Source organism: Mustela lutreola, chromosome 4 (genome assembly GCF_030435805.1).
Source record: "Mustela lutreola isolate mMusLut2 chromosome 4, mMusLut2.pri, whole genome shotgun sequence".
Lineage (NCBI taxonomy): Eukaryota > Metazoa > Chordata > Mammalia > Carnivora > Mustelidae > Mustela > Mustela lutreola.
This window is the reverse complement of record NC_081293.1, coordinates 158,617,583-158,637,406: the sequence shown is the minus strand read 5'-3', so window position 1 is coordinate 158,637,406 and position 19,824 is coordinate 158,617,583. Positions and strand designations below refer to the sequence as shown.

Here is a 19,824-nt window from a genome sequence, read left to right as displayed (position 1 = left end):
TGTGACTTGAATTAGGACTGGAAGATAAAAGAAATTGGAAAATCCAGAGAAGAATGGGGAAAACATTCTGCTCAAGAACACTACATCAATTAAGGTTAAAAATTGAAACTGTTAAATATTGACAGTTTCAGTAAGTTACTATAGTAAACAGAGCCTAGGAAGAAAAAGAATGAAGTACCAGACCAATTGTTTAACCTAAAAAAACAAACTGCAATAAGATTTTAAAGCACAAAGGCTGTGGTTGCCAGCTGAAGTTTGGAAAAGTTTTTATCACTCTGAACATCCATTCAGACTTCCACTTTGAGGTATATTTCATATCTCTAGAGAGAATAACATTACTGATAAATGATTATCTTTGTTTGCCATTTGGGAAACTGACCACAACAGTTTAAGACACTGGCCAGGCTTGCACAGCTACTTCATGCAATTAGAAGAAAACAATAGTAGCTGAGAATTTAAAGAACATTATCACATTCATGCTCTTTTTATTCTATAAACTACAAACTATACACTTATTTCACATTCCCATAGTTTAACACAAAAAATTAAAATAAACTAAAAAAAAATAATCTCTGTAATCAAAAATGCCATTTACCCTGAAAAAAAAGAAAGGAACACAGACAGATTTAGAATTGGTTTATAATAAACAAGGTAGAGGACTTGTACTGCCAAATAAATGGGAGTGGGAGGAAATAAAGCATCTTAGTTTCTGAGCAAAATGCTGTTATTAAGTATAATTGCATCAACTTGATCCAAATCCAGTATTTCTTATTCATTGAATAGAAACATATTCAAATAGCAGCAATTTCCTCTACAAATAAACACATTCATCCAAGGAAGTTAAACCAAAAAAGTTTAACTCTAAAGGTAATAAAAAGCAGAAGCAAGGGGCGCCTGGGTAGCTCAGTGGGTTAAAGCCTCTGCTTTCGGCTCAGGTCATGATCCCAGGGTCCTGGGATGGAGCCCCACATCGGGCTCTCTGCTCCACGGAGAGCCTGCTTCCTCCTCTCTCTCTGCCTGCCTCTCTTGCCTACTTGTAATCTCTGTCAAATAAATAAATAAAATCTTTAAAAAAAAAAAAGGCAGAAGCAAAATTATTTCACTGCTTCTAATTTCAAATGATAACTTCTAAACATAAATACACTATAGGTAACTCAATAATAATCACTTTTGAAATTCTAATACAAACTACAATGAAATTCTTTTAGTCAAACTCTATACTTTTACATACTAAAGTACATAAAAATAAAATTTTTCCAATGAATAATTAAAAGTTACTGCTATATATTAATTGTGTAAATCATTAACGGCAATATTTACATTTAACTGTTTATAATTATGATGTTGAAAAAACTATGAGAAGAAATAGGAAGTTTCACTTACAAATGCCTAAGTTTAGAGGTAACAGACTACTTCTGAATATAAGTATCTTGATGCACCCTGCATGGAAATTTGGTTTTTTACTCCTAACAATTTCAGTTATTTCTGGACCCTTAACTCATAAGATGCATCTGAACTGAAACCATACATTATCCATAAATATCTGCTCAGAAACTACATCTTTGAGCTTCCCTGAGTATAGTGACTCCTGAAATAGGTATGTCCCATGTAAGTAATATATGGTTAAATAAGTATTTCAATTGAGTGGCCTCAGTAAGATCTTTCTATCCATTACTCTCCTCTGCCCCACATACACACAAAAACTACAATGATTTTTTTAGTATTTAAACTTGAGGGTCATGTGGACTATAAGCCAAAATGGGCCGCATATCCACCAGTGTGGATCTGTCTTCTTGCACCTGAGCTGTCACTTGGGAGGCCAAAGAGAACAGCTCTTGGATGGATATATGGACTGCTGCAAGAATTACTCGCCCAGAAGAGAAATACTTGACATTGCCCACCTGGTGAGATGTTTTCTCTGTTGTAAACCCTTCTAAGTAAATCTGATTTAAAATGTCTGGTGAATGTAATTGTTTGGTTGAACTTAAAAGACTATCTGGTGGCTGTTGTAAAAGTCAATCTCAAAATTTTGTATTTTTCTTCAGATATAGAATAACTACAATTTGTGTTAAGTGCATAGCAATTACATGATGGCATTTTCTCGAAAAACATGAGAAAGCAACTTATTTTTAAAATATTCAATGTTTTCAAAATGGTGTTTCCATTTTTATAATATTCAGGCTTCAGATTAATCATTAATGCAAATATGAATACCTTTCATTGAGCTTCAACAATATATACATCTAATCTCTTAACTTGGGGGAATTAGTCATACTGATCAGATACTATAGTTACCACTGAAGAATTCTACACATGGTTTTTAAATTTCAATAAAATCAGGGTGCCTGGGTGGCTCAGTTGGTTAAGTGGCTGCCTTTAGTTCAGGTCATGACTCCAGGGTCCTGGGACAGAGCCCAACATTGGGCTCCCTGCTCAGCGGACAGCCTGCTTCTCCCTCTCCCCCTGCCTGCTTGCTCTTCTTACTTGTACTCTCTATCTCTGTGTCAAATAAATAAAACCCTAAATAAATAAATTTCAATAAAATTTTATAAATAAGCAAAACTGACTAGATCTAGGGAATCTATAAAGCTTTATAAATTGTGTTTCTAAGGGGCTCTGGCCACTCAGTCAGTGGAGTGTGCTGACAACTGGTTTCAGGGTTCTGAGTTCAAGCCCCACTTTGAGTGTAGTGATTATTTAAAAATAAATTCTTTTTTTTTTTTTAAAGATTTTATTTATTTATTTGACAGAGAGAGATCACAAGTAGGCAGAGAGGCAGGCAGAGAGAAGAGAGAGGAAAGCAGGCTCCCTGTTGAGCAGAGAGCCCGATGTGGGACTCGATCCCAGGACCCTGAGATCATGACCCGAACCGAAGGCAGCTGCTTAACCCACTGAGCCACCCAGGCGCCCCTAAAAATAAATTCTTTAAAAAAGAAAGAAAGAAAGTTGAGCTTCTACATATTTACTGGGATCTTCAATTCCTAAACATAATCTGAGATGCTAAAGGTTTGTCAGGATCTTGCCATCTATACTGACAACCTAGAAAAATTACAGTTATGTCTCATTTCTCTTGTTTTGGATAATTAAGGTATGGGTTTAATCTTGGTTTTAAAGGAAAATTGACCCTTTTTAAAATCTGAACTGTCTTAAATACATAATCATTAGCAATTCTGCACCACCGAATACAGTAAGGTCTGAAACAAGTTTGTTTTTTTTTTTTTTTTAAAGATTTTATTTATTTACTTGACAGAGAGAGATCACAAGCAGGCAGAGAGGCAGGCAGAGAGAGAAGGAAAGCAGGCTCCCTGCCGAGCAGAGAGCCTGATGCGCAACTCGATACCAGAACCCTGAGATCATGACCCGAGCCGAAGGCAGTGGCCTAACCCACTAAGCCATCCAGGTGCCCTTTTCTTTTTTTTTCTTTTTTTTTTTGAAACAAGTTTTGATGTGTAATAGTCTCAAGTCTAACAATAAGTGATCTCTAAGTGGAACCCATCAAATGCTTGAAAAAATCCTTTCCTATTTTAAAGAAAATAATCTACCAGGTAAGCCATTTTCTTTAAATCTTTGATTTACAAAGGACATTTCACTAGAAATACTAAATAAAAATGATTGAGGGGATTAAGGAATATACTTATCATGATGAGCACTGAGTGATGTACAGAACTATTGAATCATTATACTGTACACCTGAAACTAATATAACACCATATTTTAATTATCTGGGAATTAAAATAAAATAAAAATGATTGATGGAGCCTACGTAAGGCCTTTTTATATCCTTTTCTAATAAAAGTTATATTTTAAATTATTTCCACTGTTGACATTCACACTACATTGTCACTTGTTATTCCTAGTAAAATCACTTGTTTTTGTTTCATAAAACTTCAACAGAATTCCTAGACTAAGAACCTAAAAAAAGTTAAATCACTTACTGTATACAGCCCACTCTTACTGCTACAGGAATGTGGGGAAGCTGAGTGGCCCACTTCAGTGTCACATCCTGATAAATATGCAACATGTTATTATGGTTTCCAATCAAAGTATTTATTGTTCCTTCAGAAACTGTACGTTCAATATAGAAAAGAGGATAATAAGAAAACAGTTATTTGCAATAGTATATCACTTTTAAGGAATTTATGATACAAACTAATTCTAACATCTTGATGTAAAAGCATAAAGTAATAAGGTATTTATTTTATTTTAAGTAATAAAATAGTATTTTTCAACTTCAAGCACAAATATCAAAAACTAAAAATTTTAATTTTACAGCCTTGGGAACTATAAGTAGATAGTAGCCAACATTTTTGCATTTCATCAACAAAGCATAAATTTCATTAATGTTTAACACAGTTAGCTAATGGTTTTTACTGGGCACTGGCTACAGATAAGTCATTCCAATAGGCATTACTATGCTCCTTTCTGCTTTATAAAAGAGTTTGGTGTTCTTTTGCAAACATCTTGAACTGCCCTATTTTGGAAAGCATAAATGTATACCTGAGGCCAATTCCCTAAGACATTCTGTGCAAAGTAAAATGACTGACAAAACCAAATGTGTGCTTTATATCAAACTTGTATTCGAACTTTAAAAGTTAAAATTTCCATTACATGTTCTGTAAAAAACTATTTTCCTAGATGTTTAAAATATATGTGTGTGAATATATGGCTTTCCCTGATGTATATAACGTAGCCTTGACATATGGAAAAGATAAAAGAAAATTCCTTCTACACACCTGAGCAATATGGGAGAAAACAACTTGGGCTACAATCAAGTTTCTTCATGAATCGAATCTGTCCATTATCCTTAAGGCAAAAAAAGTTTCTTTCACCAAGAACAAAAACAGAAGATGCCGACTGATTAAAAGAGACAATACATATATCAAGTGCTTGCTCTCCAATGTTTAGAGTCCAATCCACCTACAAAGAAAAACTTAAAATCAATTTAGTTGCTAAAAACAAGTAATTTCAGCTACTTTCACATCAATACAATTAAGAAACTGTTTTACAACAAAGCAAACATAAAATTGGCTAGTCTTCATTCACTTCTTTTTTGTGTGTGATGACCAGATTTCTGATATTTTACACTCTAGTAGGTTTTGTCCATCTTTTACCAGATGATATAAGCTCTTCAGTGCTTCAAAATTACTCATGCATTTACAGAATAGAGCAGGAAAAAAATAAAATACTCATATAAACTTAAACAAGGAGGTATAAGACTTTACAATAAAATTATAAAACATTGATAAACTGGAAAACACTAATAAATGGAAAGATATGCTATGTACATCACTTAGAATGATTACTAGTATTAAAATAACCATACTACCCAAAGTGATCTACAGTTTCAAATCTCTATCAAAATTCCAAGGGCATTTTTCACAGAAATATACCAAAAATCCTAAGATTTATACAGAACCACAAGACTCCAAATAGCCAAAGAAATCTTGAGCAATAAGAACAAAGCTGGAAGCATCAAATCACATGATTTTAAAATACACCACAAAGCTATACTTAGTAAGCACACTGGTGGCACTTAAAAACAAAAACAAAAATAAACAAACAAACAAAAACCCTAGACCAAAGGAACAGAAAAGAGCTGAGAAATAAATGCATCCACAGTCAACTGACCTTCAACAAAGGTATCAAGAATGTAAAATAAAGACAGTCTCTTTAATAAATGGTGATTAGAAAACTCGATATCCACATACAGAGGAGTGAAATTGGACCCCTATCTCATGCCATATCCAAAAATCAACTCAAAATGGGCTGAAGACATATAAGACCTGAATCTGTAAAACTACTAGAAAAACAAATAAGGAAAAGATTTTTGTCTTTCGTTTGGGCAATGATTTTTCAGATATAACCTCAAAAGCACTGGCAACAACAGTAAAAATAGACAAAAGGGGTTGCATCAAACTAAGAAGTCCCTGCACAGCAAAGGAAACAACAGAGTAAAGAAATAATCTGTGGAATGGGAGAAAATACTTGCAAACCACCTATAAGGGGTTAATATTTAAAAATACATAAGGAACTAGACAACTCAACAGCAAGAAAATAGCCTGATTTAAAAATAAGCAAAAAAACTGAGCAATTGCTTCTCCAAAGATATACAAATAGCCAACAGGTATACGAAAAATGCTCAACATCACTAAATCATCAAGGAAATGCAAATCAAAACCACAATGAGATATCACCTCATACCTCTTGGAATGGTTATTATTAAAAAGACAAGAGATAACAAGTATTGGCAAGGATATAGAAAAAAGAGAATACTTGTGCACTGTTGGTAGGAATGCAAATTGGTACAGCTACTATGGAAAATGGCAGGGAGGGTTCTCAAAAAATTAAAAATAGAATGTCCATATGATCCAGCAATTGTACTTCTGGGCATATATTCAAAGGAAATGAAAACAGGATATTGAGAAGATATCTACATTCCCATGGTCTCTGCAGCATTATATGAATAGCCAACACACAGAATCAACCAAAATGTCCACTGATGGATAAATGTATAAAGAACATTGAAATATTATACATAAAATATACACTATATAATGTGTATAATTTAATGGAATATTACTTGGCCTTTAAAAAGAAGGAAATCCTGCCATTTGTGACAACATGAATGTGTGGGCATTATGCTAAGTGAAATAAGCCAGGCACAGAAAAACACTGCATGATCTCACTTTTATGTGGAATCTAAAAAAGGTCAACTTATATAAGCAGAAAGTGGAATGGTGGTTGCCAGGGTCTGGGGGAAGAGGGAAATGATAAGATCCTGGCCAATGGGTAGAAAATTTCAGTTCCATAAAATGAATAAAATCTGGACACTTAATGTACAGTCTGGTGACTATAGTTATAATACTGTACTGTATCGTACATATACTTGAAATTCATTAAGATAAGTCTTAAATGTTAACATAAAAAAAGGTAACTATGAGAGGTGATAGATGTGTTAATTAGCTTAACTGTGGTATTTATCAATTATACCTTAAAAAACCTGGAGCGGGGGAAAAGGCAGGCAGAGAATTGGGTAAGAGAATGCCCTATGCAAAGTGAGCCACCTATACAAAGATCCTACGACAGAAAAGGAAGGACCATGACTTGCTCAAAAAATATGTATATACACGTAAAGAGGTTATCTGCCTCACTGAAAAATTTCCCTAAGAAAAATTTCCATATTGTGTTTACTTCATAAATCAAATTCAATAATCAGTAAAACCTAACCAATGCAGTTGTAACTATAACATTTTAATATAAAGACAATTTTAAAATATATCGATATGTATATACAGAGTAGTCATTAAGCTGTCCCAGTAATACAGATAGGATCCTCTATACCTCAAGAGCTACTCCAGGGTAATTCCGTATCTCTGGAACATGGCCAGTGTTTAAGAAATGTTTCTTAAAATAATGAAGGAATGAATGTAATGAATATGCTTTCTAGAATTCAGTCCCCAATCAATTAATATTTTTAAATTTTAAAAAAAGCAGAAAAGAGGAATAACATTGGCTGACATATACCATATATGGCAGTCACAGTGAGATGGCTATACAAAAGCATCTGGACAAAGAGGGAGTAAGACTGCCATCAAAGTTAGGCTATAAACAACAAATAATGGATCAAAGAAGAGGGACGAAAACTCACATTAAAGATACAAATTTCTGGGGAGGTGAACCATGAGAGACTATGGACTCTGAAAAACGATCTGAGGGTTTTGAAGGGGTGGGGATGGGAGTTCGGGGTACTAAGTGGTGGGTATTATAGAGGGCACGGATTGCATGGAGCACTGGGTGTGGTGCAAAAATAATGAATACTGTTATGCTGAAAATAAATAAAAAATTTAAAAAAAGATACAAATTTCTGGCCATCAAGATATGACTTAGATATTTATCTACTTCAGGTATTAAAATATCTGAAAAAGGTATGAAATCCAAATGGGGCCAGACCGAAGAACAAATAATATCAGTGTGTGTATAAAAACAACCTGAAGGAGGAAGACAACATAGGTGGATGACCAGATTATCTTATCTGAATCAGGATTCAACACTAAGAAACTATTCAGTTATCATTAAGTTCAAGGGTAGCTTTACCTACATGAAAACATTCCACTGTACACAAACCATAAATGTCATCCCATGAGTCACATTTCTCCTTACATCTTAATAGGCCAGCATTCTAGCATTAAATATCCCTGTTAGCGTACCTGGTGTCTCAGTTGGTTAAGTTTCCGACTCTTGATTTCGGCTCAGGTCATGATCCCAGGGTCATGAGATCAAGCCCCATATCAGGCTCCATGCTGGGACTGGAGCCTGCTTAATATCCTCTCTCTCCCCACTCCTACTGCCCCTACCCCCCTTCTCTCCCTCTCCAAAGAAAAGAAAAGAAAGAAAGGAAAAAAATCACTGTCTATAACTTAGGCAGATACACTTCATTCAGAATGGATAGGCAAACCAAGTTTCTGAGGCTACAGGCTGAGATCCAGCCAATAAACACTTTCAATTCACTAGGTACTTAGTGCCATTCTCTGTAACTTCCCCTTAGGGAAATATATCACATTCTAAATTAATGAGTCTCAAAAAAAAAAAAAACAAAACACAGAAGTTTACTGAGAATAATTATTTAAAAACTCTCCTACTTCCAGCCAAAACAGAGTAATAGGAAAAAGACTACAATCCCACCTGAAACAATACAACATGGACAAAACATATGAAACACCAGTTTGCAAGGCACTGAATATCAGACAACAAAGGACAGTAATCCCCTGAAAACAAATGAGGTGAGTGCTATGACTGCTCTATCCGTGAGACAGTTTTCAGGCCATGGCACCAGGAGGAGGAACCAAGCAAGGTCCAGCAAATTCCCCGAATTGAGGAAATGAACACTGGGAGTTCAGTGAAACCAAAGCAGCTGACTTCACAAGACAGCATGCCAAAAGCAGGAGAGTAGCACAGGGACTGAACTTTGACAGCTATAAAGAATCCTCTCGGGGCACCTGGGTGGCTCAGTGGGTTAAAGCCTCTGCTTTCGGCTCAGGTCATGATCCCAGAGTCCTGGGATCGAGCCCCACATCGGGCTCTCTGCTCAGCAGGGAGCCTGCTTCCCTGCCTGCTTCTCTGCCTCTCTGCCTGCCTCTCTCCCTACTCGTGATCTCTTTCTGTCAAATAAATAAAATCTTTAAAAAAAAAAAAAAAAAGAATCCTCTCAAATATTCATCTGAGCACTTATCAGCACATTCATGTAAGGAAACTACCCAAAGCCAGGGAAAGAACCACCCCAAAGGATTAGAAGTAACACCACCTAGCACTCATACCGCCTGGAATACTGCCTGTGCCTGCCAGCCACATGGGAACAACTCATGATTCAAAGGAAGCTAAGCAGAGCACTCAGAAGGGTGTTGTCTCAGGAATGCAGAGTAAGCTGCCTCAGGATGAGTGCTGCTCTGGTCCTAACTAACAACCCAAAAGGATCAAACTGTCCAAGTACCATTACTGCATCCCAGGCCTAAGCTCAAGAACAGTTACAGGAATACAAAAAATGTCTGGCACCCAAAAGTAAAATGACTATATCTGGCATCTAATAAAATATCCATAGACATGTAGAAAAAATAAGAACATATGATTCACAAAGAGATAAATCAACTGAAAATGACTCAAAACTGATGCAAGTGTTTGAATTAGAAAACAAGGACATTAAAATAATTATTATAATTGTATTCTATATCTTCAAAAAGTTAAGTAGAGACATAGAAGATACAACAAAAAAAGGAAACCAAATTGATTTATAAAGATGAAAATCATGAGAATTAACACCAGATTAGACATTATAGAGAAAAGATTAATAATCTTGAAAACATGATAAAAGTTATCCAAAACAAAATAGAAAAAAGTTTTAATGAAAATAAAATCTGTGAGCTACAGGATAACTTCAAGTAGACTAATGTATGTGTAACTGGAGTCCCCAGAGGAGAGAAGAAATGGAACATTAAAAAAAAAAAAGAAAAAAGAAAGAAAGAAAGAAAGTTTGAAGAATTAAGAATTAAAATTTTTTTAATTTTCATAAAAACTATAAATTCACAGATACAAGAAGCTCTACAAATCTTAAGTGCAAAATAAAGAAAACCACACAAAGCACATCATAGCCTAATTGCTTAAAAAAGGTGGTAAGAGAAAATCAGAACAGCAGTCAGAGAAGAAAGATAGTATGAAAAGAGGAACAAAAGATAAGAATGCAGGCAGATTTCTCATGAGAAACAATGGGAGCAAGAAAGAGCAACCTCTTAAAATGCCAGGGAGAGAAAAATCTGTCAAACTAAAACTTACACCCAAAGAACATTTTTTTTTCTTCTTTAAGATTTTATTTATTTATTTGATAGAGATCACAAGTTGGCAGGTGCCGGGGGCGGGGGGGGGGGGGGGTAGCAGGCTCCCTGCTGAGCAGAGAGCCCCATGCAGGGCTTGATCCCAGGACTCTGAGACCATGACCTGAACTAAAGGCAGAGGTTTAACCCACTGAGCCACCCAGGCGCCCCCAAAGAATATATTTTCAAGCACAAAAGCAAAAAACACTTTTTGAGACATAGAAAAACTAAAAGAATTCATCAGCAGTGGACTCATACTGAAAGAAATGTAATAGCAAGTCCTTCAGGAAGAAAAAAAATGACACCAGTTAGAAATACGGCCTACACAAATTAATGAAGAATATCAGAAATGGTAACCACATGAGGAAATATATTTTTTCTTATCATTTAAATCACATTCAAAGATACTGGCCATTTAAACAAAAATAGTAACAATGCAATATGGAGTTTACAGTGTATATAAAAATAAAGCATATGACAAAAGCACAAAGGCTGAGAAACAGAAGTATGGTTCTTATACATGAAATAGTGTAATATCACTGAGAGTAGATCATGATAAATTAAATACTATAAACTATAAAACAACTCCTAAAATAACAAAACAAGGAGTTATGGCTAATAAGCCAACAAAGATAAATAATTCTAAAATTTGAAAGCAGAAAAACAGGAAAATGGAAACAAAGAACAGATGGGACAAAAAGAAATCAAATGGCCACGTGACATTCTTAAACCTACCCATATTAATAATCACATGAAATGTAAATTGTCTAGAAAACAAATTAGAAGACAGAGCATATCATACTAAACAAAAAGCAAGACCGAAATATGTGCTGCTTACAAGAAATGCATTTTCACCACAAAGACATAAACTGGATAAAAGTAAAAAGATGGAAACAGATATATCAGAACAATACTCACCAAAAGAAGAATGTTACCATAGCAAAAAGATAGAGGGTTATTTGATAATGAAAAGGGCATACGTTCATCATGAGACATAACAATCTTAAATGTTTATATACCTAATCAAAGAATTTCAAAATACAAGAAGCAACAGACTGATAAAATTTCAAGGAGAAACAGACAATCCACAGTCAGACTTCAATACCCCCCCCCAAATAAATAACAGAAATTCATTAAAAAGGAAAAAAAAACTAATAAGGATATAGAAGATCTGAACAATGCTGTCATCCAATCTAACTGACATCTATAGGACACCTAAGAACATATGAAAAATAGACATTCTTTTCTGGTGCTCAATGAAGATTTACCAAAATAGACCATATTCTAGGCTATAAAGCAAATATCAAAACATCTGAAAGAATTCAAAGTCATAGAAAGTATTTCCCTGACCACAAAATAATTAAATTAGAAATCAACAAATAGTTAAGAGGTAGCTCTCAGTAACATAGGCAGCTTTTAACTGCCTTCCCACAACTACTTTATTAAAAGCATTCCAATGGATAAAATTTTGTTTCTCTGCAATAGACTTAATGTTTCATGGCAACACAGTCCTGCCAAATGATTGTGGTGTAATGAAAGGAAGTTTTACTGCCATTTCTTACTCTACTTATTAATTAAAGGAGAATAGGAAAATCACTCAACTGTAATTGCCTTCGGGATATATCCTCAGTGTAAGGCACAGAATAGTATCAATAAACATGTACAATTAATAAGTAAAGGGTATTCCAGACTAAATAAAAAATATGTCCAGAAGCCTTGAATCAAGAACAACCATGGAATATCTGGAACAATGAAATGCCCACGTGGTTGGTGTGCAGAATAAAAGGGACAAATGGAAGAAAACCACGATTGAGGAGGAGGTCAAGGACAATTTGACTACCATTATCAATATCATATTCATCATCTAGATACTTCACTAAGTGCTGATAGATAGACAGATAGATAAATATACATCTATCTATCTATCTACATATGTATATCTATATACATATATCTATCTATATATAATGGCAACATTGTAAAATAGATATTATCACCATTTGGCAACTGAGAAAACTGAGATTTAGCAAGGTTAACAAAATTGCTCAAATTTGCTCAAAATCAGTAATAAGTATAGCTTTCAAGATCTGTCCATTAAGCATCCAACTCTTGGTTTCAGCTCAGGTCATGACCTCATGGGTCGTGAGATGAAGCCCCAGCCACACATTGGCTCTGTGCTTGGTGAGGAGTCTGCTTGAGGATTCTCCCCCTCTGCCCTGCCCCCTACTCACACGTGTACTCTCTCTCTCTTCTCTCTCTCTAAAATAAATAAATAAACCTTAAAAAAAAAAAAAAACTGACTCCAAAGTCTATGATTTAACTGTTATCAGTATGGTGCCTCCAAATTCTATGAAAAAGTAAGTCATATTTGTATATCCTGTGCTCTTTCACTTTTTACTATTATTAAGAAATATTTTTTCATCTCATTCTTGGCTCTTTTCAAGTTAGCCTTCCTTCCTATAGCCTAATACAAAAAACTGGTTTTCTCTAATCTTCCTACCTTGGTACTCTAAATTCCACATTATTTCTTCATGTGGTTTCTTTCATATGTGTTCATCTGAAATACAATTTACTATTTCTGTTATAATTTTCAATTCCTTCTGTTTTTCCTTCCTATCCATGGAGGTTCTCAGGATAAAGGGTTCATAACCGGGCACCTGGGTGGCTCTGTGGATTAAAGCCTCTGCCTTCGGCTCAGGTCATGATCTCAGGATCCTGGGATCAAGCCCCACATGGGGCTCTCTGCCCAGCAGGGAGCCTGCTACACACCCCCTCACCTGCCTTTCTGCCTACTTGTGATCTCTGTCAAATAAATAAATAAAATCTTTAAAAAAAACAAAAAGTTCATAACCATCATCTATTCCCTAATTTATCATTTTACCATTTTTCTTTTATGATTTTTCATTTATATTTTTCTTCAAACTATTTCTATCATTTACAATTTATCATTTACATTTACATTTATAATTTTTTTCATTCTATCATTTACAATTTTTCTTCAAACTATTTCTCAAGTTACCAAATGTCCATCTTTGTCTTTGAGCCAATTTTATCTTTGTAAGCTATAATTTTTTTAATCTTTTACTTATATATTTAATCACATGCCTACTCATATCAATATTTTTGTCTATTAAAAGTTTTTTGTGGGGCGTCTGGGTGGCTCAGTGGGTTAAGCCGCTGCCTTCGGCTCAGGTCATGATCTCAGGGTCCTGGGATCGAGTCCCGCATTGGGCTCTCTGCTCAGCAAGAAGCCTGCTTCCTCCTCTCTCTCTCTGCCTGCCTCTCTTCCTACCTGTGATCTCTCTCTGTCAAATAAATAAATAAAATCTTTAAAAAAAAAAAAAAGGTTTTTTGTTGTTGTTGTTTTTATGTTATGTTAGTCACCATACAGTACATCATTAGTTTTTGATGTAGTGTTCCATGATTCATTGTTTGCATATAACACCCAGTGCTCCATGGAATATGTGCCCTCCTTAATACCCAGTACCGGGCTATTTTATCTGCCCCCCCAAAAAACATTCAATTTGTTTCCTAGAGTCCATAGTCTCTCATGGTTCCTCTTCCCTTCTGATTTCTCCCCCTTCATTTTTCCCTACCTTCTCCTAATGTCCTTCATGCTACTCCTTATGTTTCACAATTAAGTGAAACCATGTGATAATTGTCTTTTCTCTGCTTGACTTATTTCACTCCGTATAATCTCCTCCAGTTCTGTCCATGTTGATGCAAATGTTGGCTATTCATCCTTTCTGATGGCAGATGAATGGATAAAGGTGTTTTGTTTTGTTTTTTTAATTTTTGTCTCTTTGCTATGTTGGTTTATAATCACATCAGTTAAAAGTGACCTCATCTGAACATTTATAATTCTAGTGATGCAACTTTATAATCTAATAAATTATAACAGGACCAGGCATGTGTCTCCATTGCTCAATAATAGCCAACTAAATTTTTGCCCATTGAGAGAATCATAACATAGAAAAGAAAAATAGCTGGGAGCCTGGGTGGCTCAGTGGGTTAAGCCGCTGCCTTCAGCTCAGGTCATGATCTCAGAGTCCTGGGATCGAGTCCCACATCGGGCTCTCTGCTCAGCAGGGAGCCTGCTTCCCTCTCTCTCTCTCTGCCAGCCTCTCTACCTACCTGTGATCTCTCTCTGTCAAATAAATAAATAAAATCTTAAAAAAAAAAAAAAAGAAAAGAAAAGAAAAATAGCTAAAATAAATATTTTTATAACTTCTTCCCAGAAATTTTTATTCTGAAAAAAAAATTGGTGGTTAAATATGACATTACTGAAATTTTTGTAAATTAAAAAAGGCCTTACAATAAGTCTTTTTCCAGAACCAAGTTTTTGTTGTTCAGTCTCCTGTCTTTTATCTGCATCTGTTGCAAAAGCAAGTACTTGATACCTGTTTAAAAGATATGAATAATTATAAGTGATTTTATAATTAAATAATCTTAAACTTTAAAAGCACATAAACTGTAAATATATGAGTTACTTTTTTCTTGGTTTTAAAAACTGTAAAATTTAAGACTAAATTCTTATTGAATGACACTGTGACATGAAACTATATAAAACTGTCATGATAAAGAAATTATAACCATCTCTCAAAATTCAATATTGGGAAAATAGTTCTGCCAACTATCAAAGCATTTGTTAGAATTTTATATAACAAACAACAATATTCAAGAAAGATCCAGCACCAAAACACCACATAGAAAAAAAGTAAATAATGCAAAGCAGCCAGATGTAGAAATTGTTAACAGATATTCTATAACACCCAGAACACCACAGTTTAGTCCTTAGCCAACCCACTTACTAGTTGGCAAATTAATCACTGTGTTTTATCTTCTCCATCTAAAACATGGGAATAATAATCTCTAATTCAAATTCAGTTAAAAGAATTTAAAAATTATTTAGTGCCTGTTATAGTATCTGGCATATATTAGGTACCCAACAGATCAATAAACAGACAACACAGATTTACATATAAAGAGAGAGCAATCACCTAGTACTTTATGGTATTTAATAAGTTCTCAATAAGGGGCATTATGGACATTATGACTTTCTGTAAGTGTTTATTTCATTAGTAACCTTTAGCTTAAATCATACTTAAAACCAATTTACAAATATAATTCAATCTAGAAATTATTAACTTGGCCAATAAAATTTAAACTCCTTTATTTCCCATTAATTAGTGGTATATTGTCGATATAATAATCCAACTCTGAAGAAAATTCAGACTCATAAATTCCTTTCTTTCCTATTGAATCAAAACTCTTGCATTGTTCTTCCATAGCTAAAAGGAAAATCAGTAGATATATTTGGACATCTCATATTGTCTAAGAGAAAGATATCCAAAAGTGTAAAAATCAGTGACCTGAATGAATAAAAGCAATGTAGAATATGTAAATAAGCACTAAAATGTACACTGGTATCCAAATGTCATATACCAACTCTTAAACTATCTCAATCAGGAATAATTGGTTTTAAAAAAAATGCCTTTAGGGACGCCTGGGTGGCTCAGTTGTTTGGACAACTGCTTTCAGCTCAGGTCATGATCGCGGAGTCCCAGGATCGAGTCCCGTATCGGGCTCCAAGCTCCACGGGGAGTCTGCTTCTCCCTCTGACCTTCTCCTCGCTCATGCTCTCTCTCATTGCCTCTCTCTCAAATAAATAAATAAATAAAATCTTAAAGAAAAAAAAAGCCATTAATTGCAGTTGGATGTAAAATGGCCATGAATTAAGATAGACTTTGCAAGGTACTCTGACTGAAAATCAGTCTTATGACTAATATGAAAGCCAAATGTATATGAATTTTTCGTCAATTCAATAAACATACAGTAGTGATCTAATACATCTAATATACCTAAGAGTGCTCTGTGCTAATAATAGGAGGTATGTATATGGTTCCTAGGGAACATGGTGGCAGAAACTAGTAATTGAGATGGAGGAAATATACATGTTTTGGTTTGGGTTCAGGAGGAGAAAGCCAGATTTTAAAGAATGAGTGAACACTCATCACACTGGTAAAGATGCAAAGGCATTACAGCAAGGCCAAAAGCACATGAAAACACAAGTAGTAAAAAAAGACATGAAAGGCCATGACAGAAGTTTAGGAGAAATGTGTGGCAAGGAGGAATGAGTCATGGGAAATGAGACAAAAAAGGTAGGAGGGTGATGCTCTCGGCCTTGTAAAACCATGCTAAGAAATCCCATGGGCAGCTATAGCAAATGTCTCCATACCATCTGAGACTGATCTACAAAATTCCTCTGTCTCCACCCTGCCAAATAACTAGACCTCACATTCCAACCTTCAAATAGGATTATTTCACTCTTACCAGGACACAGTTACAGAAATAGTATGCACTGGTAACTAAAACATCATCCCCAGAGCTGGGCCTGCTATGGATCCAAACTCGGGCAATTAATTACATAGGCAGTTCATTTCCTGCACACACCAACCTACTAGAGGATGATATGGATATTAATGAGATTGTTGTAAAAATCCAAAGCTTTTGAGCTGTTGGAACCTTCTTCTAGAACTACAAAGCATTATTATATCATTCGGGAATAAGTGAGCCCCTAAACTGGCCTCATTAACATCAAACAGCAGGTAGAGACACAGCCAAAATTGACTCCTGATTTCCAAATCCAGACCATTGCATTCCTGGAAGACAACTCAGAAGAGTATTTTATTACTAAATATAACTGACAGCAAATTTAGATGATGACAAACTTACAATAGCATCTATTTTATAGTTCTTCCTTAAGCCCTCTTTACTGTAAGCAATAATGTACATGGAAACTTACTTCCAAAACCAAACAATTCCAGGCAAACTTGGCAATTCTGAAATAAAGAAAACACTTGGGTTTTTTTCTTACCACTCAAATGTTCAGTGAAGGATAAAATTCCCTTGTTGAGACTGCTGAAAGAATGATCAGGCCCAGTGTAATAAGATTTCACGAAAGAGAGTATCATGTGTGTTTCTCAACAGAAAGGCACTAAGCACAAATACAGCAAGTCCAGGTGAATGGTAGCACTATTAGACCCAATAGCCACAAATACATAATAGGTCCTGTGGAACACCAATGACAAACTCGGCCGTATAATTTAGTGCTCTTCCATATCACATCGTAAAAACAGCACAAAGTAACTAAAAATGGATTGAGGTGTCACAGAGCACAAAACTAAACCTTCCAGAATCATTTATTTTCAAATGAAACATAGTTGTCACCTCAAAGGTACCAGGAGATCTTGGAAACTTGATATTTAACCCAGAAAACTCTACCAGAAATGGAAGCTCTCTGGATACAAAGCATTACTATGCTCATCACAAGTAAAGCTAAAACATTCTTAGTTATGCCAGGAAGAATCCTTTTCATTGAAAGATGCCAGTAACAAAAGAGCTTTCCTTACAAACTTTTCACTCTTTCATCAAGTTCTTGTTATACATCTCCCTTTGGCAAGGTACAATGCTAGGCATTTCGGAAGATACAAAATCCCTGCCATCAAGGAGCAGTTAGCCCTGTCAAGGAGAAAAACAAGCAAATAAGTAATATCAGTTAAAGTGTGACAAGTACTTGTGGAAAGAGCAAAAAACTACTCTGTGAAATTAAGGAGGAGGAGGTGTTACTTGTGGCTAGGTCAGAAAGAGAAGCAGGAGACCAGCGAGGCTACCAGATATAATTTTCATATACAGAGAAGAAAGGAAAAACTTCAAATAGAGTACAGTATGAGCAAAAGAAGAGAGAGAGAAAAGGCCTAAACATACATGGAAAACAGATATTTCATTTTGGCCAAAGCCTAAGCTTGGTGAAGAACACAACATTCTTTTTAAAATATTGTCAACTAAACTCTATAAATAATTTAAAAATACTTCTTTAAAGTGGCTTATCTACTTAGCAATGTACTGAGTACAGGGGGAGATGTGTAGCAAATAAAAGGAGAGAAAATAAAGCTCCTGGCAGGTGTACTTCTTCAGGGAGCCTCCTTCCACCAAACTTATTGAGGGGGCACACCAGTAGGCCTCCTCAGGATCTCGTGCACAGCTCTCTAGAGCCTCTATCACAATGACCTGATATAGTTGACTGACTTGCTACGTCCCACCCTTCTTTGCATACTGCTTGAGGACAAAGAGACAGCTCTTACTTGACTCTGCACTTCTAGTACCTGGCACAAGTGTGTGACACAGAGAAGCCTCTTGAAAAATGTTTCCTGAATGAATAGTTGAATAAATGAACTAACTTATTCAGTCAGTGAACAGATGTTTAAGACAGACTGCTCTCAGGAACCTGATAACACAAGGCATACTGTGAAATAGTTCAGCAGAATACAAGAAGGCAATATGATATTTGGAAATCAGTCTTTTAGGCAATAATGTATCAAGGGGGTGAAATAAAGGAGGAGAATTGAACTAGTTAACTTTAAAAGTCCCATCCAAATCGGAACATCCACATTAATAAAGGTAGAATGGGACTGGATTGTAAGGAGCCCTGAATGTCAATATATGAAGGTTTCAACTTTTTAAAGGGCAACAAAAATTATTCTCACTTAAACAGGTTATTTTAAAAGGATAGATGTGAGAAGGATCCTTCGAAGTCTAGATAAGAAGTAAGAAAACCAGAAATCCAAGTGAGGAGATAAAGCCCTGAATGTCAATGGAAATGGGAAGTAAATGCTGAATACAAGGGAAAAAAGTAAAAAGGTCAGGGTTTACTGACCAAATAATTCTAACAAGTAAAGAAAAGAAAAGAGAATAAAAGCTAATCCAAAATTAGGAAATCAATGCTTAGAGAATGGTGTTATCTAAGCACCTACAACTCCCACCAAAAAAGGGCAAACAATTTTCTCACTTCAAAAGAAAAACAACACTCAAAGAGTGTTTCTAAATTAGAATCGCTTTGAGCATGTGTTTGCAATGATGATTTCTGAGTCCCCAAACCTACTAAATCAAAATCTAGTGTACCGGTAATTGGGAATCTATAAATCTGCATTTTATAACAGGTTGCCCAAGTGATCCTTGTACTGAAGTTTGAGATCCACAGTGTTCGCTATTCGCTAGTTCCTATCTGAATATAATTGAGCTTGCTTAAAGGTAATTAAATATCAATATCAAAAATGAATATAAATTATGTCTTAAAAGCCTTTTCTATTAACTGATTACATTCTATTAACTGATTATAAATAGATGAAGCCTCAAAAGAACAAACCTGCAGTTTTCATGTTTCCTCCAACCTTAAATTACCCGAGTGATTATCATTTAATTTAATCTCTTAAACTTGAAAGCATATATAAATGTAATATACTATTTAATGTTATAAGTCCTCTTAATTGTCATCATTTCATAATAATCACATATCCCATGCATTTTTACCATTATAAAAGATCCACATAATGGATAAGGTGTACATTTTTAGTCCTAGATGGAGATGGATTTAATGGATTGGTATGTTGGTGAATTACCATAG

At 35.1% G+C, this 19,824-nt stretch overlaps 1 protein-coding gene across 3 annotated transcripts in view; it reads right to left on the bottom strand.

The window, feature by feature from the left end:
* BBS9 (Bardet-Biedl syndrome 9) overlaps window positions 1–19,824 on the bottom strand; it is a 464,985-nt gene that overhangs the window by 334,320 nt on the left and 110,841 nt on the right. For all 3 annotated transcript variants that reach the window (XM_059171518.1, XM_059171519.1, XM_059171516.1), the window contains 3 exons: window positions 14,677–14,761; window positions 4,734–4,917; window positions 3,936–4,065 (listed from right to left, as the gene is read on the bottom strand). In XM_059171518.1, coding sequence (XP_059027501.1) covers window positions 3,936–4,065; window positions 4,734–4,917; window positions 14,677–14,761 — 399 coding nt within the window. The remainder of the gene's footprint in view (window positions 1–3,935; window positions 4,066–4,733; window positions 4,918–14,676; window positions 14,762–19,824) is intronic.